At 43.7% G+C, this 24,265-nt stretch overlaps 1 protein-coding gene across 2 annotated transcripts in view; it reads right to left on the bottom strand.

Annotated features, from left to right (window-relative positions):
* Nucleotides 1–17,116, bottom strand: part of SLC45A2 (solute carrier family 45 member 2) — a 32,265-nt gene extending 15,149 nt beyond the window's left edge. Inside the window, exons 1-2 of one of the 2 annotated variants that reach the window (XM_027092612.1) lie at nucleotides 16,430–17,116; nucleotides 14,203–14,259 (exon numbers count right to left, since the gene is read on the bottom strand). In XM_027092612.1, coding sequence (XP_026948413.1) covers nucleotides 14,203–14,259; nucleotides 16,430–16,958 — 586 coding nt within the window. In that variant the 5' untranslated portion in view covers nucleotides 16,959–17,116. Of the gene's footprint in view, nucleotides 1–14,082; nucleotides 14,260–16,429 lie in introns of both variants that reach the window. The other variant, XM_027092611.1, reaches the window with a different exon arrangement.
* Between the last annotated feature and the right edge of the window lie 7,149 nt (nucleotides 17,117–24,265).

Below are 24,265 nucleotides of genomic sequence, written 5' to 3'. Positions count from 1 at the left end.
CTCGAACACTTGAGTCCTACAATTGAAGGGTTTCCTAGTCTAGTTTTGCGTCCACTAGTGTCGTGTACTTCAATAAATATTTATTGAGTACTAAATATATATAAAAAAATGCTACTAACTTCTGGGGATATAAACATAAATAAGCCACAGCAGCCCAATCGTCTCCTCCTCAGAAGATAGTTACAAACAGAAGAAGCAGATAAGTAAACAGCTGCTTTAAAAAAAACTGTAATAAATGATGTGAGAACTGTGGGCTGGGTACTCAAACAGTAGAGAGGAGCTCTGAAGAGTATATTTATTATTACAGAATTCCTCTTAATCAGCAGTGAAGCTCATAAGAGTTCAATATATCAAGGAATCCAAAGATTTTAGAGGTAGAAGGACGTGTGTAGCTCGTCTAGTTGAATTAGATAAGAAAACCGCAGGCTACAGTGGGTAAGTGACAGGAGACCACATAGAAGGAAGGGTTTGTAATTATGCTGATTTCAATTCCCACCTGTGTGTTTTCTAATCATGTGACCTTGGGCACTTCTCTGAAAATGGGGACAGTGACGCCTCCTTGTATGATTCTTGTGAGGGTTAACATGATAATACGTGTAAAGCACCAGCACATACAGTGGCAGAACGAGGTCCCAAACCAAGTGCCCTCTTGACTTCCTACAGAAACCCTAATCCCAAAGCCTCATCCAGAAGCAGGAGAAGCTGACTGCTGCACAGAGGGTGACGATCTGCCTGGAGCTGGCCGAAAGGACTTTGTCATTCTAGGCCCAGTGACTAGAATCGGGGGCTCATTTGAGGGCTGAGACCTGGGCTAACCACTGACCTAGTGTGGCCTGTAGCAAGTATGGTGGAAAAAATATGTATCTCGAACCTGGAAAGAGAACTGTTTAAGCGCCTGATCTTTAAAAATATCGTTATAAAGCAGCACTTCTGAGACTTCAATGTGCACGTGAGTCACACAGATGTCTTGGTAAAATACAGGTTGTCTTAGTCCGTTCGGGCTGCTGTAACAAACATACCCTAAACTTGGTGGCTTATAAACACCAGACGTGTCTTTCTCACAGTTCTGGAGGCTGGCAAGTCCAAGATCAAGGTGCCAGCAGATTTGGTGTCTGGTGAGGACCCACTTCCTCATTGACAGCCATCTTCTCACTGTAATCTCACTTGGCAGACATGGCAAGGGAACGTTCTTGGGCCACTTTTATGAGGGCACTAATTCCGTTCACGAGCCTTCATGACCTAATCACCTTCTAAAGGGCCCATCTCCTGAGAGCATCACATTAGGCATGAGGTTTTCAACATATGGATTCTGGGGGGCACAAACATTCAATCTATAGCACACGTTCTGATTTTAAACATGCAGGCATAGGCTGAGGCTCTGCATTCCTTTCACACTCCCCAGTGATACCACGGCTGCTAGTCCAAATATCACTGAGTACTCAGGTGATAGAGCAGTTTGCAAGCCACCTGCCCCACCCTCACCTGATATTCTGGGGAATGAGATTTTATTGTCATAGGATATTTGACCAACAAGCCACACTTGATAAAGCACAGCGATGTGCAGTCCTGTAAAACTAAGGATAATTTGCAGATATTAATAGGTTTCTATGATTTGTAACCTGGTAGAACTACTACAGAGGAGTTATAGTTATATTGCCTTGTAGAAGGTTAATCAGATTTGCATCTAACCTAGTATTTTTTTTCTTTTGCTAAACACACACACATATACATTTATCCTGCAAGAACTTGGGGAAACTGTTCTTTATGTCTTCCCTGTCGGTTCCCTCACTCATCAGTTAAGTAAAACACGCTACAAGTATCTGAAAGTATTCCAATCCTCTCTTCTCTCGGGGAAGGGGGGAAAAAATAAGCAAAATGATTTTGTTTGTCCCAAAGCTACTGTGAGACCTAACTAAAAGTTAGAACATGCCTTGAAGGAATAGTAGGCCATTGGGGATATTATTTTAGTAGGCACCATATTAAAACTCTGTATGGAAACATTTAACTTTATCTATTCACACCTTCAGGTACGATGAGGGCCAGCGGAGGGCTGTGGGAACTTACTGAATGCTTTACTTTTTACTTCCTCTGCTTAAACTAAGAATTTAATCTTCAAAATAGTCTCCTAAACAAAGCCTAGTTGTCGCAGCTGCAACAGAGGTCAGCATCAACTCCCACGTCTACATCCAGGTTACATTTATCTCTGCTGCCAACACCAGCCTCCCTGGGGGTCCTGGAGTCAATCCCCAGGCTACTGGCCAAATCATAAGCTGGAGCTTCCAAAGGGCACCTGCTGCCACGTTAGATAACCAGCCTTTACGAGGAAGGGCCCACAAGTGGTCCAGCCTTCTTTATAAAGAAGGTTCCTCCTTCACAGAGCCAGGCCGTGATGTCAAACTCACACCAGAGCCAACCCCATGAGAGTGAATGGCTCGGCAGACAGATATTGTATTTCATAACTAATGATACAGGTTGAACAACGGTTCCTCCTGGAAGAAGTCCAAGCGTATAGAAATATGTATTATTTTTTCTTTTGTTCACAACTATAATAGGTAAAATAGGAAACTGGGAGAGTTTCAGGGCCAAGGAATCTAAAGAGAGTCTGTCTGAGTCAAATGCGGCACATACCACATGCCTGTAACTGCTTCCCTGCTTCAGGGGTGTGACTGAACAACCTCCACGCTGATGGAGAAAGAGCTCAAGGTGAGAGAGCTAGCGGTGTGCTGCCAGCTTCCATACCCCAGCAAGGTGACAGACGAAAGACCTCCACGTTCCCGGGAGGCTCATGAGAGAGTCATTCTGACTCTTCTCTACGTGCTCAGAAAATAGCAATGAAAGTGTCAGCCTAGGTTCCCACCTACACCAAACACATACACACTAAATCCCAGAGAGCTAACATAAGTACCAGTTACTAGGTGTGTATGAGTGTGTGTGTGAGAGAGAGAAAGAGAGACCTTGACCCCATTTGTTTATCAACAGAAATTGATGGAGGACTACTCTCACCAAGAACTGTGCTGGGCACTGGAGATACACAATGAACAACACAGACATGACCTGCCCTCCTGGAGGCTGAGTGTACAAGGAAAATCAATCAAAAAGAGGGAAGACACAAGCAGACCTGACACTCCTTTAGATGTACAAGGCAACTCGTCTCTTAAGAGATGTGAGATAATATATTTAAAGTACTGACAATGGTTTCCGTCCACCCACAACTACCCCGGTATTTCCCTGGGCCCTTCCTTCACATTCAAGCGGAGCCAGGATGCCTCATTGCTTGGGGGAAGGACATGAACGTAGAAAGCTGAGAAACAAGAATGTACCTCCTTGCTTCTGAGTTTCAGAGGCCCTTAGGCTCCAAAGGCATAGACGGTAGATTCAGTAGAAAACGTGACTTAAGAACAAGGCTTCCACCAGGAAGCCGAGGCAGCACAGCTCAGGAGTGAGTGAGTCCTTCCTTCATGATGGCGGGTCTGAATGTGCATCACGGCGTCCACCGCAGCCTAACCGCTGAGCTGCTCAGGTGGGCCTCTTGGAGGAGGTTCTGCGAGCAGCCCCTCCAGGACCCCAGGAAGCTTCTCACGCTGGAATCCATCCTACCTTCTGCTCAGCCTCAGCTACCAGCTCTGCTAGGCCCGGTGGATTGCTGTGTGATGTGGCCCCTTCTCCGAGAAACCTAGGCCTTGGTCACCGTGACCGTCTGGGGGCAAGAGCGCTGCACATGGCCATTTACCATCAAAATTGGGCAAGAGGGGACCTTGCTCCCCCATGTGGAGCAGCCCTCTCTCCTCCTGCGGACCAGAGTCAAGTGGCCCTGTCTGTGACCCAGGCATGAGAAACAAAGGGGCATCCAGAGATCTTAGGTCAACGGCACCTTTTTTTGTTTGTTTGTTTTGCGGTACGCAGGCCTCTCACTGTTGTGGCCTCTCCTGTTGTGGAGCACAGGCTCCAGACGCGCAGGCTCAGCGGCCATGGCTCACGGGCCCAGCCACTCCGCGGCATGTGGGATCTTCCCGGACTGGGGCACGAACCCGCGTCCCCTGCATCGGCAGGCGGACTCTCAACCACTGCGCCACCAGGGAAGCCCAACGGCACCTTTTTGTGTCACCTGAAGGAAGCTTCGGGAAACAGAACTTCTGAACCCACAGAGCCCAGAGCACCAGGGCTGGAGAGGATGAAGTCACCAGTGGTCCAGGAAATGACAAGAGGCAGAGATGCCCAGTTCTGCCCTGTGGTCCTGGACCCATGTATTCTACCTACAGCCACACAGCACCTCATAAAGGCCTTTGACCTGAGGGCTAACTGGAGCCAGGAGGGGTGCCCACCCTCTGCTTGTTCCAGTGGGGTGGTAAGGTGTGGGACGTGACTGGCAGACCCAAGCTTGTGTTCCCATCACTGGGGATGACATATGACGTGGACTCCTGTGCAGGGTCAGCGCTCCAAGTTCCTGAGGGGTGCAACTGAGGTCTGGGAGTACTGGCAACCACACCCAGGTACACGCTTCTCCTCTGGGGACAAGGGTCCAGTGAAAGTAAGTTGCTTGCCGCTCTGCCCCTCACCCTGGTGTTCGGGCCACCCCTGAGTGGGCTGGAGTGCAGGCCCCATCTCCCTCACACTGAGCTGACCGATGGAGAACCGGGCTGGGAATTCTTCCTTCCCCATCACCTGGTCCCAAGGGGATGCCCCTGCAGCTCCAGGTGTGAGCCTGGGGACAGGCCTTGGGAAGCAGTGGTGGATGACACAGGGTCAGGACAAGCTGCCTGTCTGACCTGGAATGCTCCACGTCCATCCTTGAATGCATTGTTGCTGGACTAAACTGTCAACTGAAAGACAAACGCACAATGCAAGAGCTGTGAGATTTGTAGCAGCCTTGTGATCCGGCCTGCTGAGCAAGCAGAACAAAGAAATGCTATGCTTTCTTGAAGGCCAGGTGGCTCCCAGAAGTCTGCAATCTGCCTTCACCCTCTAATCCCAAATCTTCCCGCCTCCCCTCTTCCCTTCGCACAAAAGAAGCCCAAATTCTACCCCGAATTAAGATGGTTCTCTAGGAACCATCTTCTGGCTTCTGAATAAAGTCACTATTCCTTCCCCATCAAAAAATAAATAAAATAATTTTTAAAAATTAAAAAAAAACCCACAAGGCTTCCCAGGGTAGGCAGGGCATTCATGATGGGTGTGCCTATACTGGCGAATCCCTAAGGCAGTGGAGGCTGTGCTCCTTCCTCCTTGGGCTTAGTTGGGGTGGGAGGATGGGAGTTGGGGAACCTCCTCAGAACCTCCTTCCTCCAGGTAGCTTGGGGGATCCAAGAGCAGAAGGGACCAATACTTTATTTCCTGGGAAGACCCCAGGGGGATATTAAGACCTCAAGAAAGAAATGGCTATGCGGTGGATGGAGACAGATGGGCTTGTGTGTCAGGCTCTGCTCTAGGTGCTTGGCATTTACGACTCATACAGTCCTCAGAACCACCCTCTGAGGAAGGTACTACCACTGACTCCTATTATTAGTGGTAGTTACGTTCTAGAAAGTCTCCACAAGCCCTGAATTCGTGAATAGTAAACTACTGCTCTGAGGGGAAATACCGTGTTAAGTTCCATGTGAGCCTCTAGTCTCGTTTTCATCAACTGATCAACCTTGTTTTACGTGTGTTTCTGCTTAAAGATATCTTATTTAATATACAGTTGTTTCATTAACATGGAACCCATGGCTAACAGCACTATAACCTACACCTGAACAAAACTTATTAAACATATTTTCTCCATAAGACACATCACAACGTTCTTGCACTTATGAATCCGAGACAGTGCTTTCAGCACCACATTTAGGGCCACTGTAAATAGTGAAATCACCAAAAAAAATGCAAAGAAAAAAATTGGCACTAAATATTCCAGTAAAGGGACATCTGTTTACAGTGTGAGAATCAAAACAAGAAGTCGGAGTGTCACCTTGATCAACCACAGCCGGGAACAGGCACACTGGATGACTCAAAATTTTTCTCCTCCACTCTGCAGATGCCTGCAGTGATCTCAAACAAGCTACAAGTATTGATTGTGACGGCAAAAATAAATTTTAGTGAGCAGATGACTTCACAAATACAGAATCCATGAATAAGGAGGATCAACTGTATTTTTATCTCTATTTTAGAGACAAGGAAATCAGAGCACGGAGAGTTTGCAGGTCACAGAGCTCCCTTCATACGGGCAGGCGTGGGAAGAGCAGAATGGCATTGGGGGTGGAGGGAGCTGAGAATCCCCGGGTTCTGAAGGGGCCCTGCAGACAAGGATGAGAGCAAATGTAACTGTGACCAGTTGAGCCTGACCACTGAGACACCGGGGGACCAGGGACAGCCCAGTAAATGCCAGTGTGAACACCTGATGCTAAAACCCAGATCCTCCCTGCCCTGAAACCTTTCTACTCTAAGCTCTCAGAATTTAGATGCAACCCTTGGGGAAAGGGGTGGGAGAATATTCCAAAGGGACTGACACTAAGTTTTCTCCATCCTGTGCCAATGGGGCTTAACACAGATGCAATTAAATTAAGTTTGGGGTTTGGGATTCACACCCATTTCAGACATGAAGATTCACCCAACATTTTCCATTACCGAGCATCGGTTATGCTGTAGGCTAAAAAATTTGCAGCAAAGCAATGCCAGAATCATATACTTCCTAATCAAACACACGCATGCAGAGAACTGGGGGAGTGTTTGCCGCAGAGGGTAAGAGCACTGAGACCGCATTTTGTGCTCCTGTGAAAGCTGCTGACATGTCTAATGCAACAATGGTTCCCATAAAAGCGTTCACCTTATCTCAACATTTTCTAAAGGCAAGTTTCTTGATTTGAGTCTATGAATGACTACTGCTACCCTAATTCAGAGAAGGTTCTTGAAACTTCTCATTTTCTGACGTGACATGTAAAATCTGACTCCTGTTCTTGCTTAAAGGTTAGAAATAGTCAAGTCACTGATGGGCCCGATTCTGGAGCCATTTGTGGCTTCCATGAGTTTTCTTTAAGTCTGCAGAACTAATATTTCAGTTCTGAGTTGCAACAGCTCGTTTTACTGTAAGGTAAATTGTTGAGCACTTTGCAGAATGCTTTAACTCCTACTAATGGTGACCAAACAGCATGGAGCACCTACGCTAGAGTGGAAAAGCTCAGGACTAAGTCATGAGCTGAATCAGGCAGCCCTTGTGGACACGGCAGGTCCTCTCGGTACCCCCATCCCAGCCCTTTCTCCAGCAGCCGCTGCAGTGACCAGTTCTAAGCTAGCCTTGGACCTCTTTGCTCAGGTACCTTGCCTGAGGGAACCCACACTCAGGTGGGGCAGCACCCACACAAGGGAGGTTAAAACCCACGGGAGCACTCTTGGCCGGTGGAGACCGGAGCCAGTGCATTCACCTCCCCAACTTGATCCTCCCAGCTGCAGAGTTCTGAGATGCACTTCATAAGGCTCCCTGGAGGGTCCTGGTGAGATAGAGGCAGCCACTGCGAACAAAGGCCAACTCTGTAATGCTTCCTGTATTGGCCTGTTCCACTCCCCCCCAGTTCTCTCACTCTCAATCTCTGGAATCCTTTCCCCAATACGCTATGTGCACACAGACCTCCCCTGGGGCTCAGCTTTGAGGTGAATCCAAACAAAAGCATGACCCAGGTCTCTGGTTGGCTGGCTGGCTGGCTGGTTGGCTTCTGCCCCTGGTCTAGGCTACCGCTACTCAGCTCTGTGACCTTGGGTTAGTCACTTACCTCTTGGCAACACAGCTTCCTCATAGGTAAAATGAGGATGTTAAAATAGAACATTGCTCTCATCAATATTTCTTCAGCCTATTCCCAGAACTATTCTAAGCACTGGTGATACAGCAACAAACAGGAAAGATAATATTCCTGTCTTCAGAGAGCTTATATGTTGGCTATAGAGGCAGACAATAAACAACAAACAAATGAACAAATAATATATTATCAGGTAATCAGGAACACATCACTGAGGAGGGGCTCTGCCACCAGACTGTAACAAAGAGTGAAAGCAAACCAAGCTGGCCAATTGGTATCTGGGGAAAGATTTCTGGCAGACAACGCAGCCCCGTCTCTAACCTGCCTTTGAGATTCTTTGAGAGGTAGGTGCTGAAATGGGAAAAGAAATGGCAGTTTGGAGACATTAACCGTTTTGCCCTAAGTTATTCACGTCACCCTCAAAGCTGAAGTTCCTGTATCCTGGCTTCTGCTCTGCCCACATCCTTTCCAAGCTGCCTGAGTGAGGCGATATGAAAGTTCACCAGGGGCAGAAACTTCAAAGGGAACCCAGCTGATGAAAGAAATCCACTCATGCAGCAATGAGGCCTAAAGGAGAAGTGAAAACTGACTCTAACATGAAACGTGGCTTCTTGCCACCTGTATAGGTTTGGTCAAAGGGGCCCATATCTGAAATTTATTTTTAGGACTCGTTTTGTTAGTTCTTAATTATTTCTAATCTGAGCATTTGTTTCACTAGCATTTTCATGCACACTTTGAAGTATTAAAGAAACAGAAAAATCAAAAGAGGCTGAGCCTAAGAAGTTACCTATTCTTCTTCCAAAGATGTACATGGGGCAAGTTTCTCACTGAGTCATTATATACAAATAAAACTTTCACAGGTCCGGCGGGAATGGAGGAAATCTAATACACATAAGCATTTGGTGTTGAATCCTTTTAAATGGTTCCTTGCTCTGGACCCGGGACCACTTGCCAGGATATTAATAACTAGCATTGTGTAGAGAGTCACACCGCTGTGAAGAAACAAAAGTTCAGAAATACTACAGCGACTCAGCAGAGGAGGAGCCAGGATGTGAGCTGGGACGGCCTTCACCAGCATGTCTGGTCCCAGCCTCCTCTGGTGGGATGGAGCCCACTGCTAAGGAGAGCAAGGCCTTGGGTTAATCTAGCAACACAGGCTTGGTTAGAGGCATTCTGACACAAGGGAGGAATCTCCTTCTGGTGAGTGTGGGTTCCACAGCCTCAGAAGCACCCAAAGGTGAAGGCATGGGGTGAAGGCATGAGGGTGGATCCACTAAACACAGCATATCTACCACATTCACCAGGGATGGAGGGCAGATAGAGTTACCCTTAAACATAAGAGACAGAGAAGCTGGAGGACTAAAATGTCCTTCTGGAAGCCAGTAGGGTCTTTTCTTAAAAAAAAAAAATCAGAAATATGCTGGAAAATATTTTGGCAGTGAACCCTTTGACACTTACTCACAAAGCATTTGGAATTGCTGGGCCTGGACTACAGCTCTGAAATAAATAAAAAAGAATTTCAATTTACTCGAATGATTGGATTCCTCAGGTAAATGATATCTTGCTGATGATGAAAATCAAAATGGGCCCTAAAACTGAACATGACTTTATTATAAAATGCTTGTTTCAAGCAGAATGTTATAGACGTCTCTTTGCCAAGTTCATGTAAATTCGGGAGGTCTGGCAATGTGTGCAAAGACTAAGCAAAGTGATAAAGCACTGCTCATTATTTTTCTCTCCATTTTTTAATGTGGTCTACCATTCAGAGCAAGGACACCGCAGTGGGGTCACACATCCATGTTTAACTCAACAGAATTCAACTACTCACACTTTAAAAAGAGGGAGAGAGGGCTTCCCTGGTGGCGCAGTGGTTGAGAGTCCGCCTGCCAATGCAGGGGACACGGGTTCGAGCCCCGGTCCAGGAAGATCCCACATGCCGCGGAGCAACTAGGCCCGCGAGCCACAACTACTGAGCCTGCGCGTCTGGAGCCTGTGCTTCGCAACAAGAGAGGCCGCGACAGTGAGAGGGCCGTGCACCGCGATGAAGAGTGGCCCCCGCTTGCCACAACTAGAGAAAGCCCTCGCACAGAAACGAAGACCCAACACAGCAAAAATAAATAAATAAATAAACCAGCTCCTTGTATGGTCCAGCCCTGCCTCAAAAAAAAAAAAATTAATTGAACTTCTAAAAGGTTCTGTCATCTTAAAAAAAAAAAAAAAGGGAGAGAAAGAGCAAGAAAGATAAAAAGAACATTTTAAATAATATGGGTTGTCCTATCTGCTATTCTGTTAATCCAGTCCATGTCCAGAAGTAAACACTAAAGAGGAGATGAATCTGCAGATATATTTATCTGTATCCATCACTATGCAGATCTATATACATAAAACAAGGCATACTGTATTTTATAAATGATCTGAGAGGTGATTACAAATAATGTGGACTCTCTGTGATTATCACTTAAGCAGGGACTTTAGAATCTAAATTTTAAATAAGGTGAGACTTTCTGTTTTATAGGAGGAAGGTATTTTAAGTTGTTTTTTTCTAGTAGAGGAAAGAACTTGCTTTGAGCCATCCGCACACCCTCGGGGGTCCCCCTATAGCCAGAGACAGTTGACTGAGGTCCAGAGTTCATGTTGGTCAAGAGACAAAGCAAGGTAACTAAATGAGCATATTCATCTGATCGCTGCGATTTGTAAAACTGCCCGAAATACAAGCAGGGTTATAAAACCTAGAGTCTCTTTTTAAATAGCTAACACTTCTGAGTGTCTGCTAATGGCAAGGCAATGAGTTGGAAGCCATGGGAGTTTGCAGGTGACTCTTCATGTTTTTACAAATCTTGTAGTTTACAAATCTTGTAGAAGAGATGGATAAATCCACAGTGAGTTATAATTCAGGAGAGAATGTGAATGTAACAAATGTGATCAGGTAAAACTGTGAAAATGAGTATAACTTTAAAATGCAATTACCTCTTCATTATTCACTAAGAGATTGGGATTTGGAAGCTCTGGCTGTCACTTTCTTACAATAGTCTTGGTCTTTAATTGTTCTCATGAGGCTAATACTCAATTGTGTTTGTATTCCCTGTGGTAGCTACTAGTTTGGGCCTATTCAGTATTAATAATTACCCCTTCCTCCTGGCTAACAGAACCCCAATTTGATTCAGGGATATGCTCCCCACCCCCCAAAATACCCTCTCTTTTTTCCAACCTCCCAGGCCCCTCAGTGCTCATGTGACCTAATTCTGCCCCATGAGAAACAAGCAGAAGTCTGTGGGGTTCTAGGAAAGCTTTTGTTTTCTTTATTAAAAGACATATGTTGAAGCCCTAACCCCCAAAGTGACCATATTTGGAGACAGGGCCTTTAAGGAGATAATTAAGGTAAAATGAGGTCATAAGAGTGGGGACTTAATCCACAGGACTGGGGTCCTGATAAGAGGAAGAAGAGGTACCAGGAGTGCATGCGCAGAGGAAAGGCCGTGTGAGACCACAGCGAGCAGATGGCCGGGAGCGAGCCAAGAAGAGAGATCTCACCAGAAACCAACCCTCCTGGCACCTTGATCTTGGCCTTCCAGCCTCTAGAACTGCGAGAACATAATTTCTGTACTTTAAGCCCCCCAGTCTGTGGTATTCAGTTATGGCAGCCCAAGCAGACCACATAGGCCACAAGGGAAGTAAAATTCAGGATATGTGTATGGTGAACTGTAACCTCCACTGTCTCTTCCTGCTGGAATTATCCATTTCATTGATACCTGATGAACTTTTGTGCTTTGATTATGTGGTGGGTGGAGCCTCTGACCAAATTAGAAATTAAGTTTGCCTGCAATTTGGAAGAGAATGGAGGGGCCTTCTCTCTAGGAAGTGGGTAGAAGAAAGTTTCTAAGCAGCTTTGATTTCCAAAGGGAGAAGAGGGGGAAGGGAATTTCAGTGTGAGTAAAGCCCCAGAAGCTGGAAAGGAAAGGGCAGTCTCCTTGGTTTGTTCCATTAATACTCACTTTGAGTACCTACAATATGCCAAGCAGTGGTGGCGGTACAGGGATACAGTGAGTAAAACAGTCCTGGATTCTGCCCCTGGGAACACGCTGGGAAACTGCTCAGAGCACAGAGGATGTGGCGGGAGTAATGGGAAACAAAGCTTGAAGGGTAGGGTGGGAACAGATTGTGGGGAGTTTGAACCCTGTCCAGGAATTTGATCTTGATTCAGTAGACAAACGGGGAGTGATGAAATAAAATTCATATTTCATGGCAAGACAAGAAAAATTTAAACATAAAATGTTCTCTCTGCCCGTTTGGGCCTCCATCCTCCCCTTCAGTGTGCATCGTGCATCTGTATTATACATTAACCAGACCGCTGTATAAGACACAGGAATACTTGCTCGATAAGGAGCAATTTTCTCCTGGCACCAGCAAGGTAACCCCTTAGGAAATAACATTCCTTTCTTAATCCTGTAAGTGGTCACGATGACCCACTACTCACCTTGTATGTGCAGATCTGGACTATGTAAACTGTCAATATGTCATCTGATGTATAATCCGTTGTCTCAAATCTAACTGTGTTTTGACCTCTAATGGGAGGAACAGTTTTCGAGCTCTCTGAGAGACTGTCTCCTGGTTTATAACCTTCAGGTCTGGCTTGACTAAAATTCTCTATTTCTTTCTTCGATTGACTGTCGATTAATTCATAATTTGTCAACAGGAGCCACTGCAGGTCACTGAACAGGAAAGTGCCCTGGTCACAGCTGTCTTTTAGGAATATGAAGTGGAAGCTATGTGTTGTTTCAGTTGGAATAGGAAGAAATTAGAGACTGGAAAATCAGTTAAAGGATAAGTACGAAAGATACAGTGAAAGCCTAAACCCAGGTCACGTTTGCTTGAGACCACTATACGCTAATATCAGTAGAAAACTTCAAGACATTTTATCGAACTCAATAGAAATACTACCATGCGTTAACCTTGGAAAAGTTCCCAAAATACAGGGCTCAGTCTTCTAACACAGAGGCAGCAAAGCAGAGATTGTTTGGCCAAGACTAACACTGATGTAAGCCGGGAAGAAGTGGCCATATTGCCCAAAGTACTTAGAGCAATAAGACTGTCAATGTGTCAGGTTCAAAAGCCAACAAGTCTCCCATGATGTTGCTGTAATTAATTTGCAGATTATGATAAAGCAGCAGGAACTGTGGGATTTCAGTCAGGAAGATGCAGTTTGAATCTCTATTCTGGGACCTTCTAGCTGTAGACAGGGGGCTCGGGGGCCCCACAGACGGGCTGGACTCTTGCTCTCTGTCTGCTCTGGAGCACGGAGGAAATACCCTCTGCTGGGCAGCCCCATCCTTCCAGGGCTCACCAACCAAATATTTGCTCTAACGACAAATTACTGAGCCAACGGCTTCCGTGCAGGTGCCACTCTGGGCTGCAGAGACACAAACTGGACAAAACTCAAGATTTTGCTTCTCATGGGACCTACCTGGCCATGGGAGGAGACAGAATATGTCAAAACATAAAATATATTGGCTGGGCGATGAAGACAATCAAATAGAGTCCCCACAAGTAGACACAGAAATGCTCCCAGGCCAGGATCATGCTGTCATCTTGTGCATGACACCCCAGTCCTAGAAAAGTCCTAACTGGAGCTCTATAAATTCATGCTGAACATCAGTAGCATTGCTCTAAATCAAGGACCCAACAGCAACAAAAGGAAACCGGCAATGGCCCCAAGAAATGGAGAGAGCCCCCCATATCCTCCTGGCATGGCCTTTTCCAAACCAGGAGGCTGAGGAAATGCCAACTCTTTATACAACTAAGAAACCTCTAAGACTTGGGGCTTTTTATTTGCTTGGCTTGTTTCTATTTTTGTTTTTAAATGTGATTCTTGGGATACTTGCCACAGAGTCATCTGGGGTAGTCAGCAAAAATGCAAATTTCTAGGCCTCACCTCAAACCTACTGAATCAAAAGAACTGGAGGAGGGGCCCAAGAAGTTGCATTTTTAACAAGCTCCTAAGTAATGCTGATGCTACAAATTACTGATTCAAAAAATAAAACAAAACAAAAAATAAAGTCAAGTCTACAAGGCCTCTTTTCATTTTAGTCGTAAAGGTCTCCACAAATGGCTCTTCAGAAAGCTCTTGTATAAACTTCCTTTGCAAAAACTCCAAAGCCTGGTCACAAGAGAAACGCACTGGAAGACAGAGCCCGCGTGATGGGAGCAGTCCATCAACGGATCCATTCATTGAAAAAGTCTGAGTGCTGAGACACTGGATGGCTTCAGTGGAAGGGCCTCCCTATCTGGGGAGCTGAAGGATAGACTTTCTGGAATATTTCCCTACCTGTGAAGAGGGCATGGTAGTGGAGGCCCCTTTCCTTATCTCGATGGGTGCAGACATCAAATAAGTAGGCTTTGATAGGCCCATCAATGAAGTCAGCAGCAAAATCAAAGAGAACCACACCTATCATGGTGACGCTGATGGCCCAAATCAGCTTCTTCCTTGGGTCAGCAATCAAAGCTAAAAGAGAAACAAACATTGGTCTCCTAAATCCTGGTTTAGAATGATCCGCGTTTCTATTTCCACCCAGACTTCCTGTCATCAAATTATTTCCCTTTACTTTCATTTTGCTTTGCTTTTCCAAATAAGAAATAGCTCCATTATTTTCTCAAGTTTTAAAAATGATGCAGTCAATGTCCAGAAAAGGCAGCTCTCTAGAGACAGAAAGTAGACTGAGCAGTTGCCTAGGACTGTCAGGGAGAAGGAAATGGGGAGTGACTGCTAACGGTTACCAGGTTTCTTTCTGGTCGGGGGGACGAAAGTGTTGTGTAATTAGATAGTGATGGTGGTTATGCAACCTTGAGAACATATGAAAAAGCACTGAGTTGTACACTTTTAGATGGTGACTTTTATGGTATGTGAATCATCTCTTTAAATAAAGCTGTTTAAAAAATAATACATGCTGATTGTAAACCATTCCAACCATATAGAAAAGCTGGGGAGATGCTTCTAGATCCCAGCCCCTAGATCTGGTCATCCTTCAGACATCCCTTTACACACTGCTGTAGAGAGGTGTGCACCTGTGCCCTTATGCAGTGCTTCTCAAACTTCAGCGTGCTTAACCACCACCTGGACGACTTGTTAAAACAGATTGTTGGGCTCCACCTTCTGTGAATCTCCTGTGAGTCATCAGTAGGTGGGAGGTGGGGCCTCTAACAGCGCCCCACTGAGGCTAATGCTGCAGGCTGGCCCCAGGGGCCGGTTCCATGGATGACAATTTTTCCACGACTGGGAGTGGGGGGTGGAGACAGTTCAGGCGGTAATGCCAGCGATGGGGAGGGATGGTTCGGGGGGTCACGGAAGCCACGGGGAGCGGCAGATGAAACTTCACTCACTGGCCCCCCTGCTCACCTCCTGCTGTGCGGCCCGGTTCTCGACAGGCCATGGACCAGTACCGGTCCATGGCCCGGGAGTTGGGGACGGGATCGTGTTGTACATGAGCATTTCAGGTGATGAAGAGCAACTTCACAGTGTTAACAGCTAAATAATATTCATCCTATGGCTATGCCACAGTTCACTGACTCACTCACTATTTCCCTTGCTTTCAGTTTATTTTTTAAACCTAGTATGTAATATATGTACCTGTTATTTTTAACATCTTTATTGGAGTATAAGTGCTTTACAGTGTTGTGTTAGTTTCTGCTGTATAACAAAGTGAATCAGCTATATGCATATGTATAACCCCATATCCCCTCCCTCTTGTGTCTCCCTCCTACCCTCCCTATCCCACCCCTCTAGGTGGTCACAAAGCACCGAGCTGATCTCCCTGTATGTACCTGTTTTTAAAAATACAGTAAAAAAATAAGTGAAAAATAAGCCTACCCTCCCCCTCTCACCCCAGCCCTTTAGTACTCCTTCCCTATTGGAAACAATTCTTTTCAGGTTTTTTGTAATTTCTTCCAGAAACACCCTACATTTATAGATTTATGCCCTCTTTTAAATATACACAAATGATAACTGATTATCCTGTCTCATTATCATCCATTCTGCTAGCCTGAGAGTTAATGCTCAAAATATGTGTGCTATTTTTAAGTTTAACGATTCTTTTCTCAATGCAATATGTACTACCACCAATTACTGATTAATTGGTGGTGGCTGATTAATGGCTAGAAAAAGTGCTCACCGTCAGGTTTATGTCCACAATTTGCAGTGCAAAAATGTCCCCTTGAGCTACCAGGCTGATGCCCTGTACCTATTAAAAGACTCCACAGAAAGCTGTGAACATAATTAACTCTCATCTGGACACAAAGTTACATTTATCGTAAAAATTTATGGAGCCATTTGGCAGCTGGTTAATTTGAGAAAGTACTAAATAAGGTATAATGGGCACAAAAAAAAACCCATAATTGATAAACATGTAAAAATATGTAATTTAATAAAATAGGTAAAAATATAATCCTATTCTCAAATTCTCACAATTGAAAAATAATGTATCCTGATGTTTCTAAAAGTAAAGGTGCCTAACCACAGAATTTGGGTCACTCAAAGGTGAAAACTCAGTGTAACTTAGGAGAGAGAATCAGTTTTAACCGATTTCTGACTGTGGCGTAAAGAAATCTGCATTCTCCTTTCAGCGAGCTGTATAACAGGACCCTTCTCCCAGCCTGCCCACCTTGTGCTGCCCACTGACCTGATACGATAGCGTCCCCGTTAAGGTACATAGCCATGCCCAGGAGCATCACGATGCCCAGCGTGAGGATGTAGGGTCTCCGCCGTCCCCAACGGGCCCGGCAGTGGTCGCTGGCCAGTCCCACCACGGGCTGCAGCAGGAATCCCAGGACAGGGCTCAGGAGCCACACCATGCTGTAGAGACTCCTGGGCAGGCCCACGCTGAGCAGGACTGGGGTCACGTAGGCCGCCTCCACCGCGTAGCAAAACTCCCGGCCGAACATGGCCATGCTGTGCATGACCAGGCTCCCTGTGGGTCTTTTGGGCGGCTCCAGAGAGCCGAAGGGGCCCTCCTCAGCGAGGGATTTGTAGGTGTGGATGCCAGGCTGCCCACTGCTGTCGCCCATGGCCACTGGGTGAGGAACCTGCCTGCGAGCCCACCACCTCTTGCGTGGCCCTGGGGTTTGCGCTCCCAGCTGGATTTGAGGTGCAGCCTGGCTGAGCGGCCAACAGAGATGGTCAGGCTGGGGGAGGGGCTCAAATTCTTTCATGCCTCTAAGATCACAAGTTATGATGAGAAGGAAGGGGGGTGGGGCCTGGAAAGCATGATGGAGATTAGCTGCTGTGAGCCCTCTGGCTCCTTAGAATGTTTTTCTAAGAGTCTTCCTTTGTACTGTTCTCTCTGCCTCTCTCTCTCTCTTTCTCTCTCTCTCTCACACACACACACACATACAATCTGTGACACACAATCACACACAGCTTTGAGACAATAAAGCCCTATAATCCAGATGTTAAGTATGAATGAGTCGATATCTTTTTTCTAAATTTTTCTAGGTATAAATATTCTGTCCTCTCCTGAACACAAGTTTTCTACACACATACGTATAGTCAATTAACTAGACTTAAAACAGTGGGAGGTTGCCCCTTCCCCTAAATCGCTAGCTCTCTCACAGCACTGTGATAGTTTCCTTCATTGCACTTAACACACTTCAGATAGCTCGTGTTTATTCTCCTTCTCCTATGTTGATCTTTGATCCCCTTATGAGCAGTGATCTGGTCTGTTTTGCTCATTATGGTATCTAGCATGATACCTGGCACCTAGTAGGTCCTCAATAAACATTTGCTACAGGAATTATAGAATGAATAAAGTGTATACACAACATTTTGTAATGCCAGTCAATTGCCTGTTTGCTCAGATCCATTCTCTCCCCCTCATACTATGCTCCATACCATAAGGGACTACATTTCCCAGGTTCCCTTGCTCTCTGGCTTCGAGGTAGATGTGTCCAATCAGAGGCACTGGTGGGAAGACTCGGGGCAGGAGAAAGGAAGAAATCAGGATACTTCCTCCCCTCTCTTTCTCCATCCTGAGATGTCTCTGGCAGTGGCTGCATCTCCATTGTGGGTCCAGCTGCCAACCTTAGCTTCTGGGTCCCTATAACACTATCTTTCCCATCGATCCTGCAGCTATGGGAGTGAGCTTGGCTTCCTGTGGTTGCTCGTATCTGAGTTGCCTCACTGTCCCCTGGGCTTCTCATCTCTTCTATCACCAATGTAATTCTCCATAATAAATTTCCTGTTTTAAAGACTTCGAGTGGGTCATATTTTCCTTGTTGAACCTTGAATTCAAATGAAAATTTGAGTGGCAAGGGAAACATGATCTCATAGGAAAGGCCCTAAAAATGGTTTAACAGCAAGACTTGGAGTCAAAATATTCAAGTTTAAATTCTGGCTCTGCCTCCTTCTACCTGTATTTTTCCCTGAGCAAATCACTTAAAGTGGTAATTCCCAAACCGTGTGCCAAGGTGCCCCAGGGCACCACAGTGAACTCAAAGGGGTATCTCAGGAGATTTAAACATTTAAAGAGAGTAAACTCAGAGAAACTCAACATCTGTCAGATACTACATGAAGTAAGAATGAAATAGTTCATACTACAATCCTTTCAATGACTTTAGATTTTTGTGAGGCTGGGTTTTCCACAGCCATGATAAAAAGCAAGTATTGTGGGACTTCCCTGGTGGCAATGTGGTTAAGAATCCGCCTGTAGGGCTTCCCTGGTGGTGCAGTGGTTGAGGGTCCGCCTGCCAATGCAGGGGACACGGGTTCGTGCCCCGGTCTGGGAGGATCCCACATGCCGCGGAGCGGCTGGGCCCATGAGCCATGGCCGCTGAGCCTGCGCGTCCAGAGCCTGTGCTCCGCAACAGGAGAGGGCCACAACAGCGAGAGGCCCACGAACCGCAAAAAAAAAAAAAAAAAAAAGAATCCGCCTGCCAATGCAGGAGGCAAAGGTTCGATCCCTGGTCTGGGAAGATCCCGCATGCCGCGGAGCAACTAAGCCTGTGCACCACAACTACTGAGCCTGTGCTCTAGAGCCCGCAAGCCACAACTACTGAAGCCCACGTGCCTAGAACCCATGCTCCGTAACAAGAGAAACCACCTCAATGAGAAGCCCGCGCACCACAACAAAGAGTAGTTCCTACTCACCACAGCTAAAGAAAGCCCGCACACAGCAATGAAGACCCAACGCAGCCAAAAGAAAAAAAAAAAAGCAAGTACTGTATGAATATCAATGTGGAACAGAAAACGAGGGTAGTGACATCCAATCTGATTCCAAGGCACGAGAAGCTGCAGTGTCCAACAGGTGCCTATGACCCACTAGTGACTAAAAATGAAATAAGGAGGGAGATCAAGATGGTGGAGTAGGAGGATGTGGAGCTTAACTCCCCCCACAAACACATCAGAAATACATCTACATGTGGAACAATGCTCACAGAAAAGCAACTGGAAACTGGCAGAAGATCTTCTATACAACCAAACCTGCAAGAAAGATCTCCACGTAACCAGGTAGAATGAAAAAAAAAAAAAAAAAAAAGGCACCAGAAAGGAGAGAGAAAGAATTCCTCAGACAAGGAAAAACTAAAAGAGTTAAGTAATACTAAACCTACCCTAAAAGAAATACTGGAAGGTCTTCTCTGAATAGAAAAGAAGCAAGTATCTATAGGAAAGGGGAAACACAATAGGAAAGGCAAATATATTAAAGGATTGAAGATCATTTTAAAAAGCCAGTATACAGATTAAAAAATTTTTTTTAAATTTTGTAAAAGCAATTATAACTACAATGAACAGCAAAAGGATAAACACGAAGATTAAAATAGGACATCAAAATCGTAAAATGTGGGGGAGTGGAGTAAAAAACTAGATCTTTTAGAATGTGTTTGCATTTGCATGACTATCAATTTAAAGCAAATAGATATAGTTATGGGTCAATATACTTGAACTCCAGGGTAACCACCAATCAAAAACATAAAATCGATGCACAAAACCAAAAAGAAAGGAACTCAAGCATACTACAAAAGAAAATCATCAAACCACAAAAGGAGAAATAAAAAGAAATGAAGAATTCCGAAATCAATTGGAAAACAAAGTTTAAAATGGCAATAAGTACATACCTATCAATAATTACTTTAAATGTCAATGAACTAAATGCTCTGATCAAAAGACAAAGTGGCAGACTAGATTAAAAAAAACAAAAGCCCACCATGTGCTGCCTGCAAGAGACTCATTTCAGGAAGAAAGACACAGACGGAAAATGAGGGCATAGAAAAAGATATTTCATGCAAATGGAAACGACAAGAAAGTGGGGTAGCAACACTCATATCAGACAAAATAGACTTTAAAACAAAGGCCATAAGGACAAAGAAGGACATTATATTATGATAAAGGGATCACTACAAGAAGAGGATATTATACTCATTAGCATATATACACCCAGTATAGGAGCATCTAAATATATAAAACAAATGCTAACAGACATAAAGGGAGAAATTGACAGTAATACAATAATAGTAAGAGACTTTAACACCTCACTGACATCAAGGAACAGATCATCCAGACAGAAAATCAATAAGGCAACAGAGGTCTTAAATGACACAATAGACTAGTTGGGCTTAATACAGAAAAAAAAAAACAGAATACACATTCTTTTCAAGCACACATGAAACATTCTCTAGGGTAGGTCACAAAACAAGCCTCAGCAAATTTAAGAGAACAGAAATTATTTCAAGCATCTTTTCTGACCACAACGGTATGAAACTAGAGATCAACCACTGAAAGAAAAATGAGAAAAGAATGATTACATGGAGATGACACAATATGCTACTAAAAAGCCAATGAGTCAACAATGAAATCAAAGAAGAAATGAGAAAGTATCTCGAGACAAATGAAAATGACAACACAACCTCACAAAATCTATGGGATGCAGCAAAAGCAGTTCTAAGAGGGAAGTTAACAGAGATACAGTCCTTTCTCAAGAAACAAGAAAAATCTCAAATAAACAACCTAACCTACCACCTAAAAGAATTAGAAAAAGAAGAACAAACAAAACCTAAAGTCAGCAGAAGGAAGGAAATAATAAAGATCAGAGAGGAAATAAATAAAATAGAGATTTAGAAAACAATAGAAAAAAACCAATTAAACCTAGAGGTGGTTCTTTGAAAGGGTAAACAAAATTGACAAACCAAGAAAAGAGAGAGGACCCAAATAAAATAAGAAATGAAAGAAGAGAAATTATAACTGATACTACAGAAATACAAAAACTTATAAGAGAATACTATGAACAGTTACATGCCAACAAATTGGACAACCTAGAAGAAAGGGACAAGTTTCTAGAAACATACAGCCTACCAAAACTGAGCAAGAAGAAACAGATAATTTGAACATCACTAGAAGTAAAATAGAACATATAATTAAAAAACAAACAAACAAACAAAACTCCCTGCAAATAAAAGTCTAGGACTGGACAGCTTCACTGGGAAATTCTACCAAACATACAAATAAGAACTTACACCTAATCTTCTCAAACTACTCCCCAAAATCAAAAAGGAAGGAACATTCCCAAAGTCATTCCAGGTAGTCACCATCACCCTGATACCAAAACCAGACAAAGACACTACCAAAAAAGAAAATTACAGGACAATACCTTCGATAAATATAGATGCAAAAATTCTCAATGAATATTGGCAAACCGAATCCAACAATACATAAAAAGGATCATACACCACGATCAAGTTGGATTCATTCCAGGGCTGCAAAGATGGTTCAACAAACACAAATCAATGTGATATACCACATTAACAAAAGAAATGACAAAAACCACAGGATCATCTCAATAGACACAGAAAAAGCATCTGACAAAATTCAACATCCATTCATGATAAAAACTCTCACCAAAGTGCGTATAGAGGGAACATATCTCAACATAATAAAAGCACTTAAAACAAACCCACAGCCAACATAATACTCAACAGTGAAAAGCTGAAATTTCTTTCTCACTAAATTCAGGAACAAAACAAGGATGCACACTCTCACCACTTCTATTCAACATAGTATTGGAAGTCCTAGCCACAGCAATCAGACAAGAAAACGAAATAAAAGGTATTCAATTTGGAAGGGAAGAGGTAAAACTGTCACTATTTGGAGATGACATGATACTCTATACAGAGAACCTTAAAGACTACACAAAAACTATTAGAACTAATTAATGAATTCAGCAAGGTAGCAGGATATAGACACAGAAATCTGTTGCATTTCTTTACAGTAACAATGAAATATCAGAAAGAGAAGTTAAAAAACAATCTTGTTTAAAATTGCATTTAAAAATACCTAGGAAGGGCTTCCCTGGTGACACAGTGGTTAAGAATCCGCCTGCCAATGCGAGAACACGGTTTGAGCCCTGGTTCGGGAAGATTCCACATGCCACGGAGCAACTAAGCCCATGCGCCACAACTACTGAGCCTGCGCTCTAGAGCCCACGAGCCACTACTACTGAGCCCACGTGCCACAACTACTGAAACCCGCACGCCTAGAGGCCATGCTCCGCAACAAGAGAAGCCACTGCAATGAGAAGACTGCGTGTCGCAACGAAGAGTAGTCCCTGCTCGCTGCAACTAGAGAAAGCCCGTGCGCAGCAACAAAGACCCAATGCAGCCAAAAATAAATTAATTAATTTTTTAAAAATACCTAGGAATAAACTTAACCAAGGAGATGAAAGACCTACATGTTGCAAACTATAAAACATTGATAAAGGAAACTGAAGATGATTCAAAGAAATGGAAAGTCCATGCTCTTGGATTAGAAGAATTAACATTGTTAAAGTGGTCATACTAACCAAAGTAATCTACAGATTTAATGTGATCCCTATCAAAACAGCCATAACATTTTTCACAGAACTAGAAAAAAAGAATTCTAAAATTTATATGGAACCACAAAAGACCCAAAATTGACAAAGCAATCCTGAGGAAAAAGAACAAAGCTGGAGGCATAACCCTTCCAGACTTCAGACAATACCACAAAGCTACAGTTCTTAAAACTTCACACTATTGGCACAAAAACAGACATGTAGATGGAATAGAATAGAGAGCCCAGAAACAAACCCACACACCTACAGTCAATTAATCTACGACAAAGGAGGCAAAAATACACAACAGAGAAAAGACAGTCTCTTCAATAAGTGTTGTTGGGAAAGGTTGACAGCTACATGTAAATCAGTGAAATTAGAACACTCCCTCACACCATATACAAAAATAAACTCAAAATGGTTTAAAGACGAAAATATAAGATGTGACACCATAAAACTCCTAGAAGAGAACACAGGTAAAACATTCTCGGACATAAATCGTAGCAATATTTTCTTAGATCAGCCTCCCAAGGTAATAGAAACAAAAGCAAAAATAAACAAATGGGATCTAATCAAACTTATGAGCTTTTGCACAGCAAAGGAAACCATTAACAAAATGAAAAGACAACCTGCGGAATGGGAAAAAATACTTGCAAATGATGCAACCAACAAGGGCTTAAGTTCCAAAATATACAAACAGCTCATACTATTCAATAGCACAAAAACAAACAACCCAATCAAAAATGAGCAGAAGACCTAACAGACATCTCTCCAAAGAAGACATACAGATAGCCAAAAGGCACATGAAAAGATGCTCAACATCGCTAATTATTACTGAAATGGAAATTAAAACCACAATGAGGTATCACTTCACACCAGTCAGAATGGCTATTATCAAAAAGTCTTCAAATAATACTGAAGACAGTGTGGAGAAAAGGGAACCCTCCTACTGTTGGTGGCAACTTATACTGGTGCAGCCACTATGGAGGGTATGGAGGTTCCTTAAAAACCTAAAAATAGTGCTACCATGTGATCCAGCAATCCCACTTGAGTACGTATCCAGAAAACACGAAAACTCTAATTCAAAAAGATACACGCACCCCAATGTTCATAGCAGCATTATTTACAATAGCCAAGACATGGAAACAACCCAAGTGCCCATCAGCAGACAATTAGCTTAAGGAGATGTGGTATACATATACAATGGAATACTACTCAGCCATAAGAGAATGAAATGTTGTCATTTGCAGCAATATGGATGGACCTAGAGATCATACTTAGTGAAATAAGTCAGACGGAGAAAGACAATTATATGGTATCACTTATACATGGAATCTAAAAAATAATACAAATGAATCTATGTATAAAACAGAAGCAGACTCATAGAAAACAGATTTATGATTACCAAAGGGGGAAGGGGTGGGGGAAGGATAAATTAGGAGTATGGGATTAACAGATACAAACTACTATATATAAAATCAACAAGGATTTACTGCATAGCACAGGGAACTATATTCAATATCTTGTAATAACCTATAATGGAAAATAGTCTGAAAAGTATATATACATAACTGAATCACTTTGCTGTATACTAAACACAATATTGTAAATCAACTATACTTCAATTTTAAAAAAGCATGAAATAAAAAATATCTTCAATGTACATGTATTATATTTTTCAAA

Source organism: Aethalodelphis obliquidens, unplaced genomic scaffold, assembly GCF_003676395.1.
Source record: "Aethalodelphis obliquidens isolate GAN/ISIS:26980383/991018 unplaced genomic scaffold, ASM367639v1 scaffold80, whole genome shotgun sequence".
NCBI lineage: Eukaryota > Metazoa > Chordata > Mammalia > Artiodactyla > Delphinidae > Aethalodelphis > Aethalodelphis obliquidens.
This window is presented reverse-complemented; position numbering and strand designations above follow the sequence as displayed.